The sequence below is a fragment of the Trachypithecus francoisi genome, unplaced genomic scaffold (assembly GCF_009764315.1).
Source record: "Trachypithecus francoisi isolate TF-2019V2 unplaced genomic scaffold, Tfra_2.0 Lachesis_group7, whole genome shotgun sequence".
In the NCBI taxonomy this organism is placed as follows: Eukaryota; Metazoa; Chordata; class Mammalia; order Primates; family Cercopithecidae; genus Trachypithecus; species Trachypithecus francoisi.
Window position 1 is genome coordinate 55,843,641 of NW_022681472.1, and position 19,491 is coordinate 55,863,131.

Genomic DNA, 19,491 nt, shown 5'->3' on the forward strand with positions numbered 1-19,491 from the left:
ATCTTCTAAACTAACAAGGTGGAAATTTTAAAATGGTTTTTAAGAAACAGGTGAATATAGCAAACATTGATGGGTACAAAACAAAGACGAGAAAGAAAGGGGAGAGCCAAGAGACCTGTCCAGTCAGAGTGGAAATCTTTAAGTGGTTATTATGATATTGGATGAATAAAATGAACATTGACAGGGTTAAAACAAAGGTCTTACTACAACATTATGGAAGGTTGGTCAGGCTAAAGGAATGTCCAGCTGGTTCCCTAACATCAAATCCATTCTATTACCACATATGAAGAAATTTTAAAAGGCAGAGGGCAAAGATGACAAGGAGAAACTTGACCCCAAATAGCTTAGGGCGATACTTAAGCAGATAAGTCAATATGAAGACACAAAGGTCAGGGTCTCCTGGCTCAAACCCCTGATGGGGATCCAAAGCCTTTCGCCCGTGAGTGGGAAAATAGTTCAGGGGGTGAAGAAGAGAAGTTTCTGGGACTCCTTGATATGGGAGCCCCACGTATTATGGTACTGAAACCCATTTGTGAAGCCCTAATACAAGCTACAATTAGATTGAGAGGCTGGACAACCAAAATGAGTGATTGAGGCATAAGTCTCTGAATTTATCAAATCACTGAAGTTCGCTGAGCCAGCTTGAGGGTGCACCCGGGAAAACGTGAGTCAGACATATCTGTGGCTCTTTTTTCCAAAGGGGTTCTCAGGAGATTTAGTATTTATACATTTTCCTTAAAAATAGTGCCTTGTAAATTTACATTTTAGGTAAGTTAAGGTGAACATTTGAAGAAAAAGAGATACAGGAAGTAGCCGTCTCTGGGAGGGGTAAACGAATGAGTAATCTCATCTTATTTTTGTTCTGTACCTGGAAAGATAAGCTAGTATTGAACATTATCAGTGTGGAGTCTGATAAATTAAGTATAGCCTAAAGCTGACTCCTTGCATATTTTAAGCTCAGCCTAAAGGTTTCTTCGTACATAGTAAACTGAAACCTTAACTGCATGAGTACACAGACTAACCTACTCTTGTGCCGATCACTGAGTTTTCGCCAGTTGATGGTGGCCAACTGTTCAAACCATGTTCAAATAAGGCAAACGCCGAGCTGTAACCAATCCAGTGGTTTCTGTACCTCACTTCTGTTTTCAGTAGGTCACCTGCCTTTTTCTGTCAATATATTTTCCATCATGTAGCTGCACTGGGGTTTCCCTGAGCCTACCTAGATTCAGGAAGCTGCCTGATTCGTGAATCATTCTTGGCACAATTAAATTCTGTTAAATTTAATTTGTCTAAGGTTTTTCTTTTAACAAGTCTTTTGAAAGGTTTGGTTTCTGTCTAGCCTTAGGAAAGAAGGTGGTTAGCAAGAGAAGGGGTAGAATGAGGTGTGTCTGTTAACTCAGCTTCCAAGGTTTCTCTGAGGTTCCTTTGGCCAGGAAGAAGTCCATTCAGTCAGGGGCTTAGAATTTTATTTCTCATGATGTAGAATCATAAGGGTTGACAGGCTTCAGCTGCAAGTTTGGATGAAAATTGGAATGTTTAAACAGGTTTTATGTAAGGAAGTTGTCTCCTATACCTGAATGTTATATGAAAATGGGTATTATGTCATACTGGGGAACATTTCCCCTTCCTACTATTATTAAATCCAAAACCTGCTGAAGTTCCATTGAAGGCTGTGGTTAGGAATGAAAGGGTTGATGAGCTGAAGGTGAAAGTTTAGAGAAAAACTAGTGTGTCTGAACAGGCTTTATGTGAAGTTATTGCAAGAGTGGATTCCTCAAAGAAAGATGGGCTTGAACCCCTTTTCTCTCTCTGGCGTATGCTCTCTCACCAGGTGCCTTTCTGCCAACATTATGATGCAGCAAAAAGACCCCTTCAAGATGAGGCTCCTCAGTCTTGGACTTCCCACACTGCAGAATCATGAGCCAAATAAATCTGTGTTCATTATAAGTTACCCAGTCTGTGGTATTCCATTATACCAGCACAAAATCAACTAAGACAGAGGATATTGACGTAAATCAGAGCAGAGAATAAAAACAATATGATTATGATGCTTTGAAAAAGAATGAGTGGGCAACAAACACACAGTAATCACAATTCATCTTCTAGGTAGGAACTGTGAAGACACGATGTTAGATACTGAATCTACTCCATGGGAAAAACTCCCTGTCCCTAGTTGTCTGAGGCCCTTGGCTTTACCTTCAGGGAAAATTTTTATCTATTGTTCTCTAAGCCAAGTTTGAGGTTGGCATTGAAGAGTGGGCCTCTTTGGGTACGGTAAAAATTTCATTACCTGCTTTTTGATCATGTAAATTTGGGAGCCCTGTGATTATTTCAGAGATTGAAAAATTACAGGTATTTTTATGCCAGGTTTGTGGTTTTTCTGGGAATACAATTCTATCAAAATTTTAGTAAGCTTCAAGTCTATTTACTACCAGTCAGTTCCATGTCAAAATCTCTTCTGGTCATAGTTCTTAAGGCTGCGAAGTCTCTTATTTTTCACATTTGTGTTTAGCTCAGTTCTCTCTCTATTATTTAATGGTGGCTATTTTAAGGTAATCTAAAACAATAGGCTAGATTAGGATGGCAACACCTTTACTTTGACCTTTATTACTGGGCTACCATTGTCCAGATGAAAGGTCTTACTGAGAAACTTTTGTAAAGGGCAATGACCAAAGGCTCAGCTTTACAGGGAATAGTTGCAATTGTCTTTCCCAACTTTGAGGCTTCTAATTATTAGATTTTACACCAATTTTAACTGCAAGCCACAGTCAGAGAATGTGCCTCCCTTAGTTGAGTTGTATTCTCTTCCATTTCTACTTGTAAACTGGTTAATGCTTGACTGATTTATCTTCATCGTATCTTGCTAAAAGCAGAAAGGGGCAACCAACACACAAACACACACCAACATTCTTTTTTTTAACCTCTTCCTTTACAAAGCTATGGGGTTACTAGTCACATGGTCTGCCTTCCAAATTATCACAAGTAACAGTTTAACCAAATATTTTGTCATAGTATTACAAAGGTCACCATCTTCACCTTTTTTTAATTTTTATTTTTAGAGCCAGGATCTCACTTTGTCACCCAGGCTAGAGTACAGTGGCACAACCACAGTTCACTGCAGCCTCGACCTCCCAGGCTCAAGCAATCCTCCCACCTCAGCCACCCAAAGTAGCTGGGATTACAGGTGGTGCGCTACCATGCCTGGCTAGTTTTTTTTTTTATTATTATTTTTTGTAGAGACAGGTTTCACTATGTTGTCCAGGCTAGTCTTGAATTCCTAGACTCAAGCAATCCTCCTGCCTCAGCCTCCCAAAGTGCTGAGATTAAAGGCATGAGCCAAGACACCCAGTCTGGCCACCACCTTTCTAGCTTGCAATTATCTGTTGCCTTGCTGCCCACTGACTGACTGCTTAATCAATGCCACACATTTTAGGTTTTTGTTCTGGTAGTTCCCTACTCCTGCAGGCAATTTTTGCATAGTTAAGGTATAGGATAAGCTGCTGTAACAAAAGGCACACAAATAAAGTGACTCAGACAAGAGAGGGATTTGTTTTTATCTCACATAGCAGTCCAGTGTGCGGCGGCTCTCTTTCATGAGGTCTTGCAGAGACCCAGGCTCCATAATTCCTTAGATGCTCCATCTACTCCATCTACATAGTGAAAGGTTGCCAGCCAGCATCATAACTATGACCCAGCTTACAGAAAGGGAAAAGAGAGAAAATGGTTGGCGAGCATTTTCATTTATTTAAAAGTATTGAATGGACATCATACACTTCTCTTCACAACCCCTAAGCCTGAACTTGGTCAGATGGCTGTATCTACCTGCGTGGTAGATTGGGAAATGACAGTTAACTCCAGTTAGGTCACCATGGGCACAACGAAAACTTGGGATTCCATTACTAAAAGGAGTAAGAGTAGAAAATATGTTGGGAAACCATTTTCTGTCACTGTTACAATGGGGGTAAGGAGGGAGAGTACCACTTACTATTAGCATGTACTGTTGAATTTTTTTTTTTTCTAGAACAGTAACTATTTTAGGGCCAGGCAATACCCTAAGTATTTGACTCTGTAAAAGGAAATAGTATAGAAGTTGAATTCTTTTGGTTTTTGAGACAGAGTCTTGCTCTGTCGCAGGCTGGAGTGCAGTGGCACGATCTCAGCTCACTGCAACCTCCACCTCCTGGTTCAAGTGATTCTCCTGCCTCAGCCTCCTGAGTAGCTGGGACTACAGGCACGAGCCACCACGCCCAACTAATTTTTGTATTTTTAGTAGAGATGGGATTTCACCATGTTGGCCAGGATGGTTTCGATCTCCTGACCTCGTGATCCACCTGCCTTGGCCTCCCAAAGTGCTGGGATTATAGGCGTGAGCCACCACGCCCAACTGAATTATTCTTCTCAGAAAAATTTGATCTAAGACTCTAATTCAAAATATAAAAATAAGTGCCCATTGAAAAATAGACCAAAACTCTATAGACAGTTATACATTAAAAAGCTTTAATGTTATAAACTCATAGAATCACATAATATTAGAGCTAAAAAAGGACCCTGAGTTCTTTATAAAAAATAATAATAATAAACTGTGGCTTAAAGGGGTTAAATAAATGGCCCCAAATCAGAAAGGCAGCAACAGATCCAGGACCAGAATCAAATTTTTTTCTTTTCTCTTTTTACTTTTCTTTTCTTTTTTCTTTTCTGAGACAGGGTATTGCTCTGTCATCCAGGCTGGAGTGCAGTTGCATGATCATAGCTCACTGTAACCCTGAACTCCTGGGCTTAAGTGATCCTCCCACCTCAGCCTCCAGAGTGGCTAGGACTTTAGGTACTCAACACTGCTTTTAGCTAATTTTTAAAATTTTTGTAGAGACAGCATCTCACTATGTTGCCCAGGCGAGTCTCAAACTCCTGGGCTCAAGCTATCCTCCTACCTGGGCCTCCCAAAGTGTTGGGATTATAGGTATGAGTCATGGTGCCTGGTTCAGAACCAAATTCTAGTGAATCATTGGATATATAGCATCTATTTTTTGAGGCAGAAATTTCACTGTAATTCTAGAGAGTACGCCAATTTAAAAATAAAATGCAATTTTTCCAGATTATGTACTATCAAGTAATTTTCAATTATATGACAAATGATGAACATACACATTTAAGAAGTATAACATAAATTGGCCGGGCATGGTGGCTCACGTCTGTAATCCCAACACTTTGGGAGGCTGACGTGGGCAGATCATGAGGTCAGAAGATCGAAACCGTCCTGGCTAACATGGTGAAACGCCATCTCTACTAAAAATACAAAAAATTAGCCTGGCATGGTGGCACACACCTGTAATCCCAGCACTCGGGAGACTGAGGCAGGAGAATCACTTGAACCCAAGGGGCAGAGGTTGCAGTGAGCCGAGATGACATCACTGCCCTCCAGCCTGGGGAACAGAGTGAGATTCCATCTCAAAAAAAAAGAAAAAGAAAAAGAAATATAACATAAATTAATTTATGCCTTTAATACTAAATTTGCTTATTTTAAAAAATTATATACAAGCTGAATCTGATCCAACTGGCCACATTACTTTCGGATTATTTCACCATTGTATTTATTTCAAAATATACTTATTTCACTGATGTTTGGTTGGTTGAAAAAACTTCTTAAAACATACTTATTTACTTCAAATAATAATGTAAACACACAAAGTATGAGCTCAATTTACCCTGTTTTGAAGACTATAAGTTGATACAGTATACCTAGTACTTTCTGGGGTTGTTTTGTTGTTGTTGTTGTTTTGACAGGGTTTCCAGGCTGGAGTGCAGTGGCATGATCATGGCTCACTGTAACCTCGACACCCCAGGCTCAAGCAATCCTCTCACCGCAGCCTCCTGAGTAACTGGGACTACAAGCATGTGCCACCATGCTAGGTAACTTTTTGCATTTTTTCTAGAGAAGGTGTTTCACCATGTTTTCCCGGTTGGTCTCCAACTCCTGGGCTCAAGCAATCCACCTGTCTTAGCTTCCCCAGAGTGCTGAGATTACAGGTGTGGGCCACTGCACCCAGCCTTGTCTGTTTTTAAATCCTAGGAACATTCCAAAAGGGAGCTGTCTTTCTTCAAGAGAATTTATAATATCAAGCAGCACATCATATGCAAAAATATGGCACTATTATAATTTATTTACTTATTTATTTATACACACCCAAATCAGATTTAAGGGCACTTTTAAGATTACCTAAAATATAGTTTATGTTACCGTAAGTGTAAATAGAAAACTTATTTTAAGTTTTATTAATTCAACAAACATTGGCTAGCATCTCTGTTAGGCATTATGTTTTCAAAGATGATGTAAAAGCAAATAAATTATTCAAGTGGCTTTAGTATAGATATTCACTAAAATAAATGAGTCATCACTGATTTAGAAGACACTGTTGGTAGTTTTACAGAGCTAGCAGGTACGATACTTTTAAAAGTATATAATATAGAATTAGAATCTAAAGATTCCATTGCCATTAGAGATTTCAAAAAATACAACATAAAAATGTCCAAAAGTCCAAAGCAGTGGTTTTCAACTAGAGATGATGTAGCAAAATATCTAAATATATTTGAGTTGCCACAACTGGAGAGGTGCTACTGGCATAATGGGTAAGAGGTCGGGGACATTGTTAAACATCCTACAATGCACAGCACAGCCCTCCACAATAAATAGTTACCTGGCCAAAAATGTCACTAGTGCTGAGGTTGAGAAATGCCAGCCTAAAGTGATTTAATGTGATTCGAGAAGCATTAATTTATTAACTTAGAGACATGACAAACACAGATATGAAAAATGATGTAGATAGGACAAAAGTTTCACACTTCACATAAAATTCCATATTACTATATATTTATAATTATAAAGACTATTAATGGCACTTTTTTATGAATAGCATTACATTGAACTTTCTTAGATGAGCAGTGATTTTTACCTTGCTGGAATTTTATAGTGGAGCTATTTCCTTCATCTTTTTCAACAAATATTTAACATACATCTATTTTAAATGTTCTATATAAGGTGATAGAATGGAAAGCCAAATAACTGTATTAGGGTATACACACATATAATTTAAAAATTACAATCATTGTGACTAACGCTGTATTACAGAACAGTGAACAAGACAGTGATAGGACAGAAGAGGATAACTTCTGTAGTTATTTGGGGCATCTGTAGTAAGGGAAGAATACCAAAGATAGCTTCCCAGAAGAACAAATGCCTGATCCGAATGTCTCAGAAGATAGTGTGTCTGGAATTGGTTCCTTCCGGTGAGTTCTTGGTCTCGCTGACTTCAAGAATGAAGCCGCGGACCCTCGCAGTGAGTGTTACAGTTCTTAAAGATGGTGTGTCCGAAGTTTGTTCCTTCAGATGTTCAGATGTGTCTGGAGTTTCTTTCTTCTGGTGGGTTTGTGGTCTCGTTGACTTCAGGAGTGAAGTTGCAGACCTTCGCAGTGAGTGTTACAGCTCTTAAAGGTGGCACGTCCGGAGTTGTTTGTTCTTCCTGGTGGGTTTGTGGTCTCGCTGACTTCAGGAATGAAGCCACAGACCCTCGTGGTGAGTGTTACAGCTCATAAAGGTAGTGAGGACCCAAAGAGTGAGCAGCAGTAAGATTTATTGTGAAGCGCGAAAGAACAAAGCTTCCACAGCATGGAAAGGGATCCAAGAGGGTGGCCACTGATGGCTCGGGTGGCCAACTTTTATTCCCCTATTTGGCCCCGCCTACATCTTGCTGATTGGCTCATTTTACAGAAAGCTGATTGGTCCACTTTACAGAGTGCTTATTGGTCCATTTTGCAGAGTGCTGATTGGTGCATTTACAATCCTTTAGCTAGAAATAGACCACTGATTGGTGCGTTTTTACAGAGTGCTGACTGGTGTGTTTACAATCCTTTAGCTAGACACAGAGCACTGATTGGTGCATTTTTACAGAGTGCTGATTGGTGCGTTTACAATCCTTTAGCTAGACACAGAGCACTGATTGGTGCATTTACAATCCTTTAGCTAGACAGAGAGCACTGATTGCTGTGTTTTTACAGAGTGCTGATTGGTGCATATACGATCCTTTAGCTAGACAGAAAAGTTCTCCAAGTCCCCACTCGACCCAGGAAGTCCAGCTGGCTTCACCTCTCAATAGGGGGGCCTTATATGTATATCTTGCTAAATGAAGAACTTCTATTTTACTAATAACAGGTTTACCAATCATCTCAATGAAGTATTTAGAGAACGGAATTGCACAAGGTTTACATTTTAGAAAGATCACTCAGGATGGTTGTAAAGTGGACAGGCAGGAGAAAGAGATACTAATTAGGACCCATATCCAAGGTGATAAGGCTCTGGAATAAGACAGTTATCCAATAATGAAGGGGAAAAAGGAGAAGACGCATTGAATAAATGTTAAGAAAAACTAGTAGAACTACAGATGATACTTCATGGGCACATTAATACAAGGAAATTGCCTCTGGTGGCATAAACTGGGATGAGCCCATGCTGTGGGATGCTTTTAGGGTAGGCTAAAAAGGAATATGTAAATATTTATGATACACAATTACCATCAATTTAAAATGTATATATAACACAAAACTTTTAATTATTAAATTAACCTTTTTTTTCTTTTTTTTGGAGACAGGGTCTTGCTCTGTCACCCAGGCTGGTGGGCAGTGGCATGATCATAGTTCACTGTAACCTCAAACTCCTGGGCTCAAGTGAGTCTCCTGTCTCAGCCTCCCAAGTAGCTGGGACTACACACATGCACCACCACACCCAGCTAATATTTTCATTTTTTTGTAGATATGGGTTCTCACTATGTTGTCCAGGCTGGTCTTAAACTCCTAGCTTCAAGCAATCCTGTCTTAGCCCCCCAAAGCACTTGGATTATAGGCATGAGCCACAATGCCTGGCCTCTTAATTTTATCTTAAGCACAAAACTAACTACAAAATACTTTTAAAATACAGGTATCAAACTTCAGGGCCCAAGTAAAGAATGTGGAGGTCATGATTACCATCCTCACAACAAGAAAAATGCCGAAAAAACTGAAAATCAACAACTCTTCTTGGATCCATCAAAGAATTATGGTAATGAGCAAACTGCAGCCATTAAAACTGGAGAGACAGACAGGCAGATACAGACAATGAGAGCTTAGTGGGAGCAGAAGCCTGCAGCTGCAGCCACTATCTGGAGGAATACTTGAAACTGTAATTAACAAATTTCTGGAAGCTTAGTGTCGACTAACTAGAGAATTAAAGATTCTGAGGAGGTCCAGTCTTGGGGCACACCCACACTTTCTTGAGTTTTACCTACAGGAGGCCCATCAGGTTCTCCTGTGAAGACCAGAGAAAAATCCTCATCTGCTCTGGCAGAAGGAGGAATAAAATCACCATTTTGAAACACACCAAGAGTTTTCTATTCTTAACAAGGCCTGACTCAAGGGAAACTATTTTACCGGAACCTAACAGAAGAGGGTTTTACCAAAGCCCTAACAACCTGGGGGAAGGGAAATAAATACCCAACTTAGTTTCAATAAAACACTGAGAACCGAATCATGGGACTATAAAATGCTTTCCCCTCCTCCCACCCTACCACCATATCGATAGGTCTGTTGTATAATAACAGAGATTTTAGCTAAGAGAACTTCAAGTCTCAGGCACTGTATCAAGGAGTCTCTATGAAAAGCCCGAAACAACAGGGGAGAGAAAAACAAAGGCATAGAGGAAATTTCAGCCTCTAATGCCACAGCTACAGCAAACAGTAAATACAGCCTAACTCCTAGCCAGAAAAACATGAAATTTTACACTTAAGACCTATTGACCTCATATCTGTTTATCTAATACATCATGTCTTGCTTCCAAGAAAAAATTACAAGGCATGCCAAAAGTCAAAAAACAGTCTGAAGAGACAAAGCAAGCATCAGAACTAGACTCAGATAAGACAGAGATAATGGAATTATCAGAACAGAAAGTTAAAATGACTATGATTAATATGCTACAAGCTCTAATTTAAAAAATAGATAACATACAAGAACAGATGGGCAGTGTAAGCAAAGAGAGGGAAAGTCTAAGAAAAAAATCAAATGGAAATGAAGCATGCTATTGATGGGGTCATCAACAGACTACATACAGCTGAGGAAAAAATAACTGCACTTGAAGAGAGATCAATAGAAACTTCTAGAACTGAAATGCAAAGAGAAAATAGAATGAAGAAGACAGAATAGAATATCCAAGAACTGTGGGACAAAATAGGTTGGGGGGGGGGGTAAATATATATAATAGGAATACCAGAAGGAAAAGAAAGGAAGAGAATAAATATTTGAAGTAATAATGACTAAGGATTTTCCAAAATTAATGATAGACATCAAACCATAGATCCAGGAAGTTTTGAGAACACCAAGTAGGATAATGCCAAAAAAAATCTATACTTAGGAATAGCATATTTCTATTTGCAGAAAATCAAAGACAAAGAGAAAATCTTCAAAAAAGCCAGAGGGTAGCAGTGGAAACAATTACCTATAGAGGAGCAAAGATAAGAATTACATCTGATTTATCTTCAGAAACCATCAAGCAAGAGGAGAGTAGAGTGAAATATTTTAAGTGTTGAAAGGAAAAAAAAAACCCACTAACCCAGAATTCTGTGTTCTATGAAATTATCATTTAAAAGTAAAGGAGAAATAAAGACTTTTTAAGGCAAACAAAATCAAAGAAATTTGTTTCCAGTAGATCTGCCTTGCAAGGAATGTTAAAAGTAGTTCTTCAGAGAGAAGGAAAATTATATAGGTCAGAAATGCAGACCTATAAAAAGAAAGAAAAAGCATCAGAAAAGGAATAAAGGAAAAAGGTAAAATAATGTTTTTTTTTTTCATTCTTAACTGATCTAACAGATAACAGTTTGTTCAAAATAGTAATAGCAACAATGTATTTAGTGAATATAGCTTATGGATAAGAGAAATATAGCTTATGGATAAGGGAGAGGAGGGAGAGATTGGGAACACTCTGTTATAAGGTACTTGCACTACCCTTGAAGCACTATCATGTCATTTGAAGGTGGATTTTTATTAGTAGTAAATATAAATTGCAAACTCTAGGGCAATGAATAAGAAAAATTTAAAAGGTATAATTGATATGCTAAGAGAGGAGAGAAAATGGAATCATATAAAATGCTCGGTTAAAACCAGAGAAGACAGCACAAGAGAAGTCAGAAGAAAAGGAAACTTCATGGCCACTACACTATAGGGTATGTGGCACTGTAGGAGCACAGGAAACTACAGGGTTCCAATGATTAGAAAACAAACAAACAAACAAAAAACTATTGAAAGCCCACTGCTTTAGAAGAAAAAAATGATCTCTGAAGTAGATCTCCTAATAGTTTACCCATTTAAAATATCTAACTCTTCAGATAATCTGGAGTGGCAGTTTCTGCTTTGAAAATGCTTTCTGGGATTACACAAAACTGGAAGTCCAGTGCTTCCAATGTGGTGATCTAGGTCATATCCTCAGAGCTCTTGAGTCACAAGGCCCCCAGATGATTCTCCCAGGTCATTTCTTACACACTCTCCTTTTCTTCCAGGAAAAGTATAGGAAGGTATATGTCTGGGTTCTCTTTGCCACAGTATAGTTCCAGTTAATAAGGTAGCTTTTACCTTTTGACACTCTTTTCTTGCCACCGTAACAGTTTATTTCGAACAGTGGTTTATGGCATACTGCATCAGAATCACTTCAGGTGTCTGTTAAAGAGTGAGATTCCTGGGTCCAGCCCAAGAACTACTGAATGCGACACTCAGGGAGGGGGCTTGGGAATGTGTATTGCTAGCAAATGTCACAAGTAAGTCTTAAGCATACTAAAGTCTGAGAACCACTGCTTTAATATACAGTTCCTGGCAGGGCATGGTGGCTTATGCCTGTAATCCCATCACTTTGGGAGGCCTAGGCAGGCAGATCCCTTGATGTCAGGAGTTTGAGACCAGCCTGGCTGATGTGGCAAAACCCTGTCTCTACTAAAATACAAAAATTAGCCAGGCATGATGGCACATGCCTGTAGTCCCAGCTACTCGGGAGGCTGAGGCAGGAGAATCGCTTGAACCCAGGGGGCAGAGGTTGCAGTGAGCCAAGATCGTGTTAATGTACTCCAGCCTGGGCAACAGAGTGAGATGCCATCTCTAATAATAATAATAATAACAATAATAATATAGTTCCTTTAGAGTTGGGGATGGGGTAGGGAAGGCTCTTCCTTTTATGTTTTGGAACAATTTATCACTCGGAATATTTGTCCCCTAATCACCTGCTGAATACATCTGCTAACCAAATAACAGTAAATGCTCAAGGAATATTTGTTGAAAGATGACTTGAGGAGCATAGCATTATACTTCCTTAATGACTGTGATAAGCAAAACATTTTGGTTCTTCAAACCTAGATAGTAGTTGTTTTATTCTAAATAAGTTAAACAATTCTTATAGTCTTGTATGTCATGTGTACAGAATAGCTATAATTTTAAAACTGCAAGAGTAAGACAAGCCAAATGTTCTTTATTTATCCATCTGGATAATCGAGAATCAAACTTTATTTAGATGTTAGGCTTGTTCTGATACAGACCTTCAAAAAAACAAATCACTGGAGCTTCTCATGTCCGCAAAATCTGGTTTAAAGAATTCCTGCAAAGTAAAAATAAATGGATGAAAATATAAACATCTATAGCAAATATAAATGCAAAACAACAAAAAACTTTCATAGAGTTTCTTGATATGCTTTGGCCGTGTCCCCATCCAAATCTCGTCTTGTAGTTCCCATAATTCCCACATGTCATGGGAGGGACCCAGTGGGAGGTAACTGAATCATGGGGGTGATTACCCTCATGCTGTTCTCATGATAGTGAGTGAGTTCTCATGAGATCTGATGGTTTTATAAGGGGCTTTCCCCCCTTTTGCTTGACACTTCTCTCTCCTGCTGCCTCTTGAAGAAGGACATGTTTGCTTCCCCTTCAGCCATGATTGTAAGTTTCCTGAGGTTTCCCCAGCCACATGGAACTGTGAGTCAATTAAACCTCTTTCCTTTATAAATTACCCAATCTCAGGTATTTCTTCATAGCAACATGAGAACGGAATAATACAGTTGTCATAGGGATCAAAAAGTGAGCAGGAGTGTCAGCAAATGTTAGGGGGACTATGAGGCTGGCCTGAGGGGTGGAGAAATGGGCAAAAGAATGTAGAGGCTAGGGTAAACCAGAAGAGAAAAACAATGAGTAGCCTAAGAACATTAAGGCCTACTCATCAAACCTCCCAAGAACCAGAAAACTAAGGATGTTAAGAAACCAAAAAGCTAATCTACAAGGCAAAAGGTAAAAGAAACAGGACGTTTAACTCGGTTCTTCAAGTATTAGGTCAATCAATTACACATTGTACTACATTATACTACTAGACTACTTTGTAAGGCTTTCTTAAACTCCAACACTAGTATCCAATCAAAACTGTATAATCACCTCAGAATCTGCATGGGAGAAGGGCCCTCAATTTTTAGTTTTTTGTTTTTTTGTTTTTTTTAATTTTAAGCTCCTTCTAATATTCTCAGCTTAGAAAATCTTGGGAAAACTGAACTACAGCCCATTCTTCCATATATGTTCTTTGCAGAAGAGAACAGACAAGGAGTAAATAAAAGCAATACATGATTACTCTCCAGAGGCCTTACTTCTTAGGAGACTGTGCCATTCAAAAGGGAGGCAAGGCTTTCCTCCCCATCGATTTATTAGTGGGACATGTTATATGTGTGGTATGCTGTGTGTATGTGCATGCATGCATGTACATGAATGAGTGTATTAAGAGGACATGTGTGGGACCAACCAACATTCAGACTATGACGTACCTTGAGCCTATCAGCAGGAGGATGGAAACACTCACATGAATGCTGTCACTCTGGAAAAGACATGAAGTTTTATGTATATATGTTAGTCTTTCCTCCGTAGCAGAGGAGAGGAATCGAGACAGAGAGAAGCAGGACTTACATACATGGAGACATTCTCCTGAGCTGGGGGACAGAACAGGGTGGAGGGGTTGGTCATCCCCGCTTCCTCCCTGTACATTCTGAATGGCCAGGTGAGAGGCAGAACTCCAACAAAAAGAAAGAAAGAACTGAAGATAGACTACACTGGGAACTCACTCTGGCTGCTGTAGGCAGACATATTGTTTTTCAAAGACATAGTTGAAGCACTAGCCTTAAAATTTGTGAGAGGTTGCAAGCCTGCATGAAAATAAAAGAGATAAGAAAAACAGTAAAGTAAATATTGGCAAAGTCTTCTAAAATTAATCTGTGATAAAAGACAAAAAAGTAACCTTGTAGGCAAAAAGCAAAAATTACCTGCAAACAACTTTTTTTCTAGTTCTTCTTGGATCTTAAGAAGAATTCTCTCCTGTTCTAAGGCTTCTATATACTTTGAGTAGCACCAGGTTGGCTAAAAATACAATTTTCAAAGTTAATTCTGAAATGTTTGCCTTAGGAAATAAACTGAAGATAAGATGTCTTCTATCAGCCTCTTCATTTAAATTTTTATTAAAGTATAACACACATAAAGAAAAGTGCACATCACAAGTTTATAATGATATGAATTTTCACCAACTGAATGTGCCCAGGTCACCTTTTAACTGGGTACCACAAATTATTATCAACCTACCTTAGTCCATTTTCATACAAATATTATGATAAAGTAAGTGTATTTTCTTCTATAGCCTTGACAAAATATTTAAATTCCCTGGTTCGAAGGGAGGAGATGGGGTGGGAACGTGAGGGTGGTGATATTCTGTTTCTCAGTGAATCAATGTTAACAAAAGCTTTACAGATATCTTGACAGCTATTCAGTCATCTTTATATATTCAATTTGATTATAAATTTAGTGCTTAGGAAAGATCTCTATATATTCAATTTGATGTAAATCAAGTTTTAGGGGGAGAGTAATTTTGCATTTGGATTCATTATAATTCTTCAATGTGCAAAATCTATTTAAAACAAATGCATATACAGTGAGCCCTTCTGTATCCACAGCTTCTGCATCTTCAGATTCAACCCAATTGCAGATCAAAAATATTTTAAAAAATCAACAAAACATAATACAAACAAAATATATAGTATAACTATGTACATAGCATTTACTTATGCTATAGTATAATACTTAGGTAATATGTGTAATCTAGAGGTGATTCAAAATATATGGGAGGATGTGGATAGGTTATATGCAAATACCATGTTGTTTTATATCAGGGACTTGAGCATCTTCAGATTTTGATATCTGCAGGTAGTCTTGGAACCACCCCACAGTGGGTACTGAGGAACAACTGTATAGGGTATCTACATTTACAAAATGTCAGTGTATTATTACTTTACAAATTGCTAAAGTAATTCAACATGCATACTTTAAACAGAAGTCATAATAAGCTACATTTATATTTATAAAATATCTTTGGTTTCTAAAAATTTTTTAGTTTCTTACAAAAATCTTGAATATGACAAGATAGCATCATCATTACCACCACCATCATCATCATCCCTTACTCTCTCTCTCTTTTTAACAGATAAGGTAAGTGGCTCAAAGGAAATTATGTGATTATATCCAGGTTTCGGGGTTAATACTGACTTGTGATAAAACAAAGATTAGAAGCCTGTTATCTCACGACTGTAATCCTAGCACTTTGGCAGGCTAAGGTGGGAGGATTGCACAAGTCCAGGAGTTTGAGACCAGCCTGGGAAATATGGCGAAACCTTATATCTACAAAAAATACAAAAAAATTAGCCAGGCATGGTTAAGTTGTGCGCCTGTAGTCCCGGCTACTTGGGAGACTGAAGTAAGGATTCCTTGAGCCTAGGAAGTTGAGGTTGCAAAGAGCCCTTATACCCTTTAACCTGCAAAGAGTTACCGTACCACTGCACTCCAGCCTGGGTGACAGAGCAAGACTCTGCCTCAAAAAAAAAAAAAAAAGAAGAAGCCTAGTATCTCTAACTGGACATTTCTCCCTTTCACACTGTGTTTCTAAAATTTAATGCTAGTCATTTGCTAATGAATGGTATTATTTACTAGGTATCATAGGCTTTTAGATATCTCTTTCAGTATACAGTTCCACAAAATTGGATATTTCTCTTCTCTCAATAATAGCTTCATAGTTGGTCAGTTATCTTAGCTGGGTAACTGAACTTACTTGACATTCCTAAATGCCAAAACGATTGTTTCTTGAGTTAGTATTATCCCAAGATACAAATGCTTTCAATACAAGTCATCAAAAATAGATATAAGTTAAACACGAAATTTCAGGGAAGTAACAGTTATAAATGTACTAGGTATAAATGTAAATGTGAACACAGACACTATAATGTATTGGTTGGTGGTCATGTATGGTTAATTTTATGACTACTTCAAAAAACTAAAAATTTGAGACTAAGCATTTGACATTCTTCTGTCATTTTTTAACCTAAGAATACAACATCCTATATATATTCCATCTTGTTCTATTATACTGCATCTGTCTTACTTTCTTTTCCAACAAGATGATCATTTCAACTTCTGCAATTTAAGTCTTCCTCATGTATCTCAAGAAGTTATTTTTCTTTATTAAACTATCTGGGATTGGCTGAAATTTTAACGCTCTCTGAAGGCTCAAAGAAACTCCCTTCAATCTCTCCTACTATTATAATTATAGGCTTATTTTCAAACAAACACATTTCTAGTACTGTACAATGACTCAGTTACTGCATTCCACTATCCAGTGCTCTAGAGGGGAAATGGGGTCTGTACCATCTTGCATGCTTACCTGTCGGCCATATGGTTGGAGGCCTAGGAAGGAATCACTGAGTAAAGCAGTTTTGATAGCAGGCACTGAAGTATTTGCATATTGTTTGATTCCATCCTGTAATTATATTAAATTAAATTATTCCCCCAAAAAGATAACGCTATGTTAATATAAACTTATGGTTAAGGAGTTGTAACATCATACAACACAATATTTCATAGTGAGTGCTACACTTGAGGTTTCATCAAGTCAATATCACTAATGTGACAGAGTCTCCTGCTTTGATCTTTAATTTTATTTCATACTAATATAAAAATGCTTTAAAATAAATGAGAGAAATGATTAAGTTGAAAGTAAAAATCATTCCCAAATTCTGGAATCTAAGAAAAACCACTATGAACATTTTCATGAACATCCATCCATATTTCTCACTAGGGAAAATGCGTGGATTCACAATTTTAATCTTTATATTTTATTATATAAATTTTATACAAATAGAATCTAACTATATTTGCTCTTTTTAAATCTGCCTTTTCATGTAGAATATGTTGTGAAAATGTGAAAATATAGAACTGGAATGTACGCTGGGCCTTTGTATTATTTATTATTGTTTATCTGCTGTAGAACAGTGTCTGCCACATAGTATGCACTCAAATAATTTGCTGAATGATGAAATTAATAAATTACATCACCATTTTCAGTGGATGAATGATCTTATGCACTAAAAGGTTTGCTGAATGATAAAATGAATAAATGTTATAATCACTTTCAACAGATAATATTCTAGGAAAAGGATGTACCATAGATAATTTAATTAGCAACACTTATTAGAAATTTAGGTCGTTTTCTTACTCAGAAACAGAAAGTCAAAAACCACATGTTCTCCCTTGTAAGTGGGAGCTAAAGGATGGGTACACACAGACATACAGAGTAGAGTAACAGACACTGGTGACTCCAAAAGCTGGGAGGGTGGGAGGCAAATGAAGGATGAAATACAACCTGTTGGGTACAACATACACTATTTGGTTGATGAGTATACTTCAACGCCTAGACTTTACCACACACAACATACCCATGTAACACAACTGCACTTGTACTCCTAAATCTATACAAATAAAAAATTAAATTTCTTTAAAAAAAGAAAAAAATAACTTACCCAAACTTAAGAGAAAAACACATTTGAAGTAATTATAACAAAAAAGAACCATGTATAATTGCATTTCAATTAATACAAATCTTTAAGAAAAACAAATAAGCCAATAGATGAGTAAAGAAGAGATACCACAGAAACTTCCCCAAAGAGGAAATGCTACTGCTTAACAAAAATGGACAATTTTTTCAATATCCCTACTAATCAAAGCTATGAAAATAAGAAAAACATTTCATGCCTTTCAAATTAGTCTTTAAAAATAATATGAGAGTTTCAATGTATGAATTTTGAGGAACACAAACATGTAGTCCATACCAACTACTTTTCATTTCTAGAACTTCATTATCTGAAACAGAAGCTCTGTACCCATTAAATAATAATTCCTCATTGCCTTCTATCCTTAGAACCTGGCACCTCTATTCTACTTTCTGTTTCTATGAATTTGACTATTCTAGGTACCTCATCTGGCAAGATGACTGAATAGGAAGAGCTCAGGTCTGCAGCTCCCAGCGAGACCAACACAGAAGGAGGGTGATTTCTGCATTTCCTCCTGAGGTACTGGTTCATCTCATTGGGACTGGTTAGACGGTACAGCCCATGGAGTGTGAGCAGAAGCAGGGTGGGGTGTTGCCTCACCCGAGAAGTGCAAGGGGTTGGGGAACTCCCTCCCCTAGCCAAGGGAAGCCATGAGGGACTGTGCCATAAGGAACGATGCACTCCAGCCCAGAAACTATGCTTTTCCCATGGTCTTTGCAACCCGCAGGCCAGGAGATTCCCTTGGATGCCTATGCCACCAGGGCCGTGGGTTTCAAGCACAAAAGTAGGCAGCCATTTGGGCAGACACCGAACTAGCTCCAGTTTTGTTTTTTTTTTTTTGTATCCCAGTGGAGCCTGGAACCCTAGTGAGACAGTCATTCACTCCCCTGGAAAGGGAGCTGAAGCCAGGGAGCCAAGTGGTCTCACTCAGTGGGTCCCATCCCCAAGGACCCCAGCAAGCTAAGATCCTCTGGCTTGAAATTCTCGCTGCCAGCACAGCAGTGTGAAGTCAACCTGGGACCTAATGGAGCTGAAAAACACAGTGCAAGAACTTTGTGAAGCATACACAAATATCAATAGCCAGACTGATCAAGCAGAAGAATGGATTGAAGATCAACTGACTGAAAACTCGTGAAGACAAGATTAGAGAAAAAGAATGAAAAGGAACAAACAAAGCCTCCAAGAAATATGGGACTATGTGAAAAGACCAAATCTACATTTGATTGGTGTACCTGAAAGTGATGGGGAGAATGGAACCAAGTTGGAAAAAACATTTCAGGATATTATCCAGGAGAATATCCCCAACCTAGCAAGACAGGCCAACATTCAAATTCAGGAAATACAGAAAAAGCCACTAAGATACTCCTCGAGAAGAGCAACCCCAAGATACATAATCATCACATTCTCCAAGGTTGAAATGAAGGAAAAAGTGTTAGGGGCAGCCAGAGACAAAGGTCAGGTTACCTAAACAGGGAAGCCCATCAGACTAACGGTGGATCTCCTGGAAGAAACCCTGTAGGGTAAGCCAGGAGAGAGTGGG

The 19,491-nt window shown here is 38.3% G+C and overlaps 1 protein-coding gene across 6 annotated transcripts in view; it reads right to left on the bottom strand.

The window, feature by feature from the left end:
* Positions 1–19,491, bottom strand: part of RGS22 (regulator of G protein signaling 22) — a 161,630-nt gene that overhangs the window by 576 nt on the left and 141,563 nt on the right. For 5 of the 6 annotated variants that reach the window (XM_033202830.1, XM_033202831.1, XM_033202834.1 and 2 more), the window contains 5 exons: positions 16,787–16,882; positions 14,349–14,442; positions 14,151–14,231; positions 13,857–13,906; positions 12,507–12,652 (listed from right to left, as the gene is read on the bottom strand). In XM_033202830.1, the coding sequence (XP_033058721.1) occupies positions 13,902–13,906; positions 14,151–14,231; positions 14,349–14,442; positions 16,787–16,882 (276 nt within the window). In that variant the 3' untranslated portion in view covers positions 12,507–12,652; positions 13,857–13,901. Of the gene's footprint in view, positions 1–3,562; positions 3,696–12,506; positions 12,653–13,856; positions 13,907–14,150; positions 14,232–14,348; positions 14,443–16,786; positions 16,883–19,491 lie in introns of those variants that run through there. The other variant, XR_004435283.1, reaches the window with a different exon arrangement.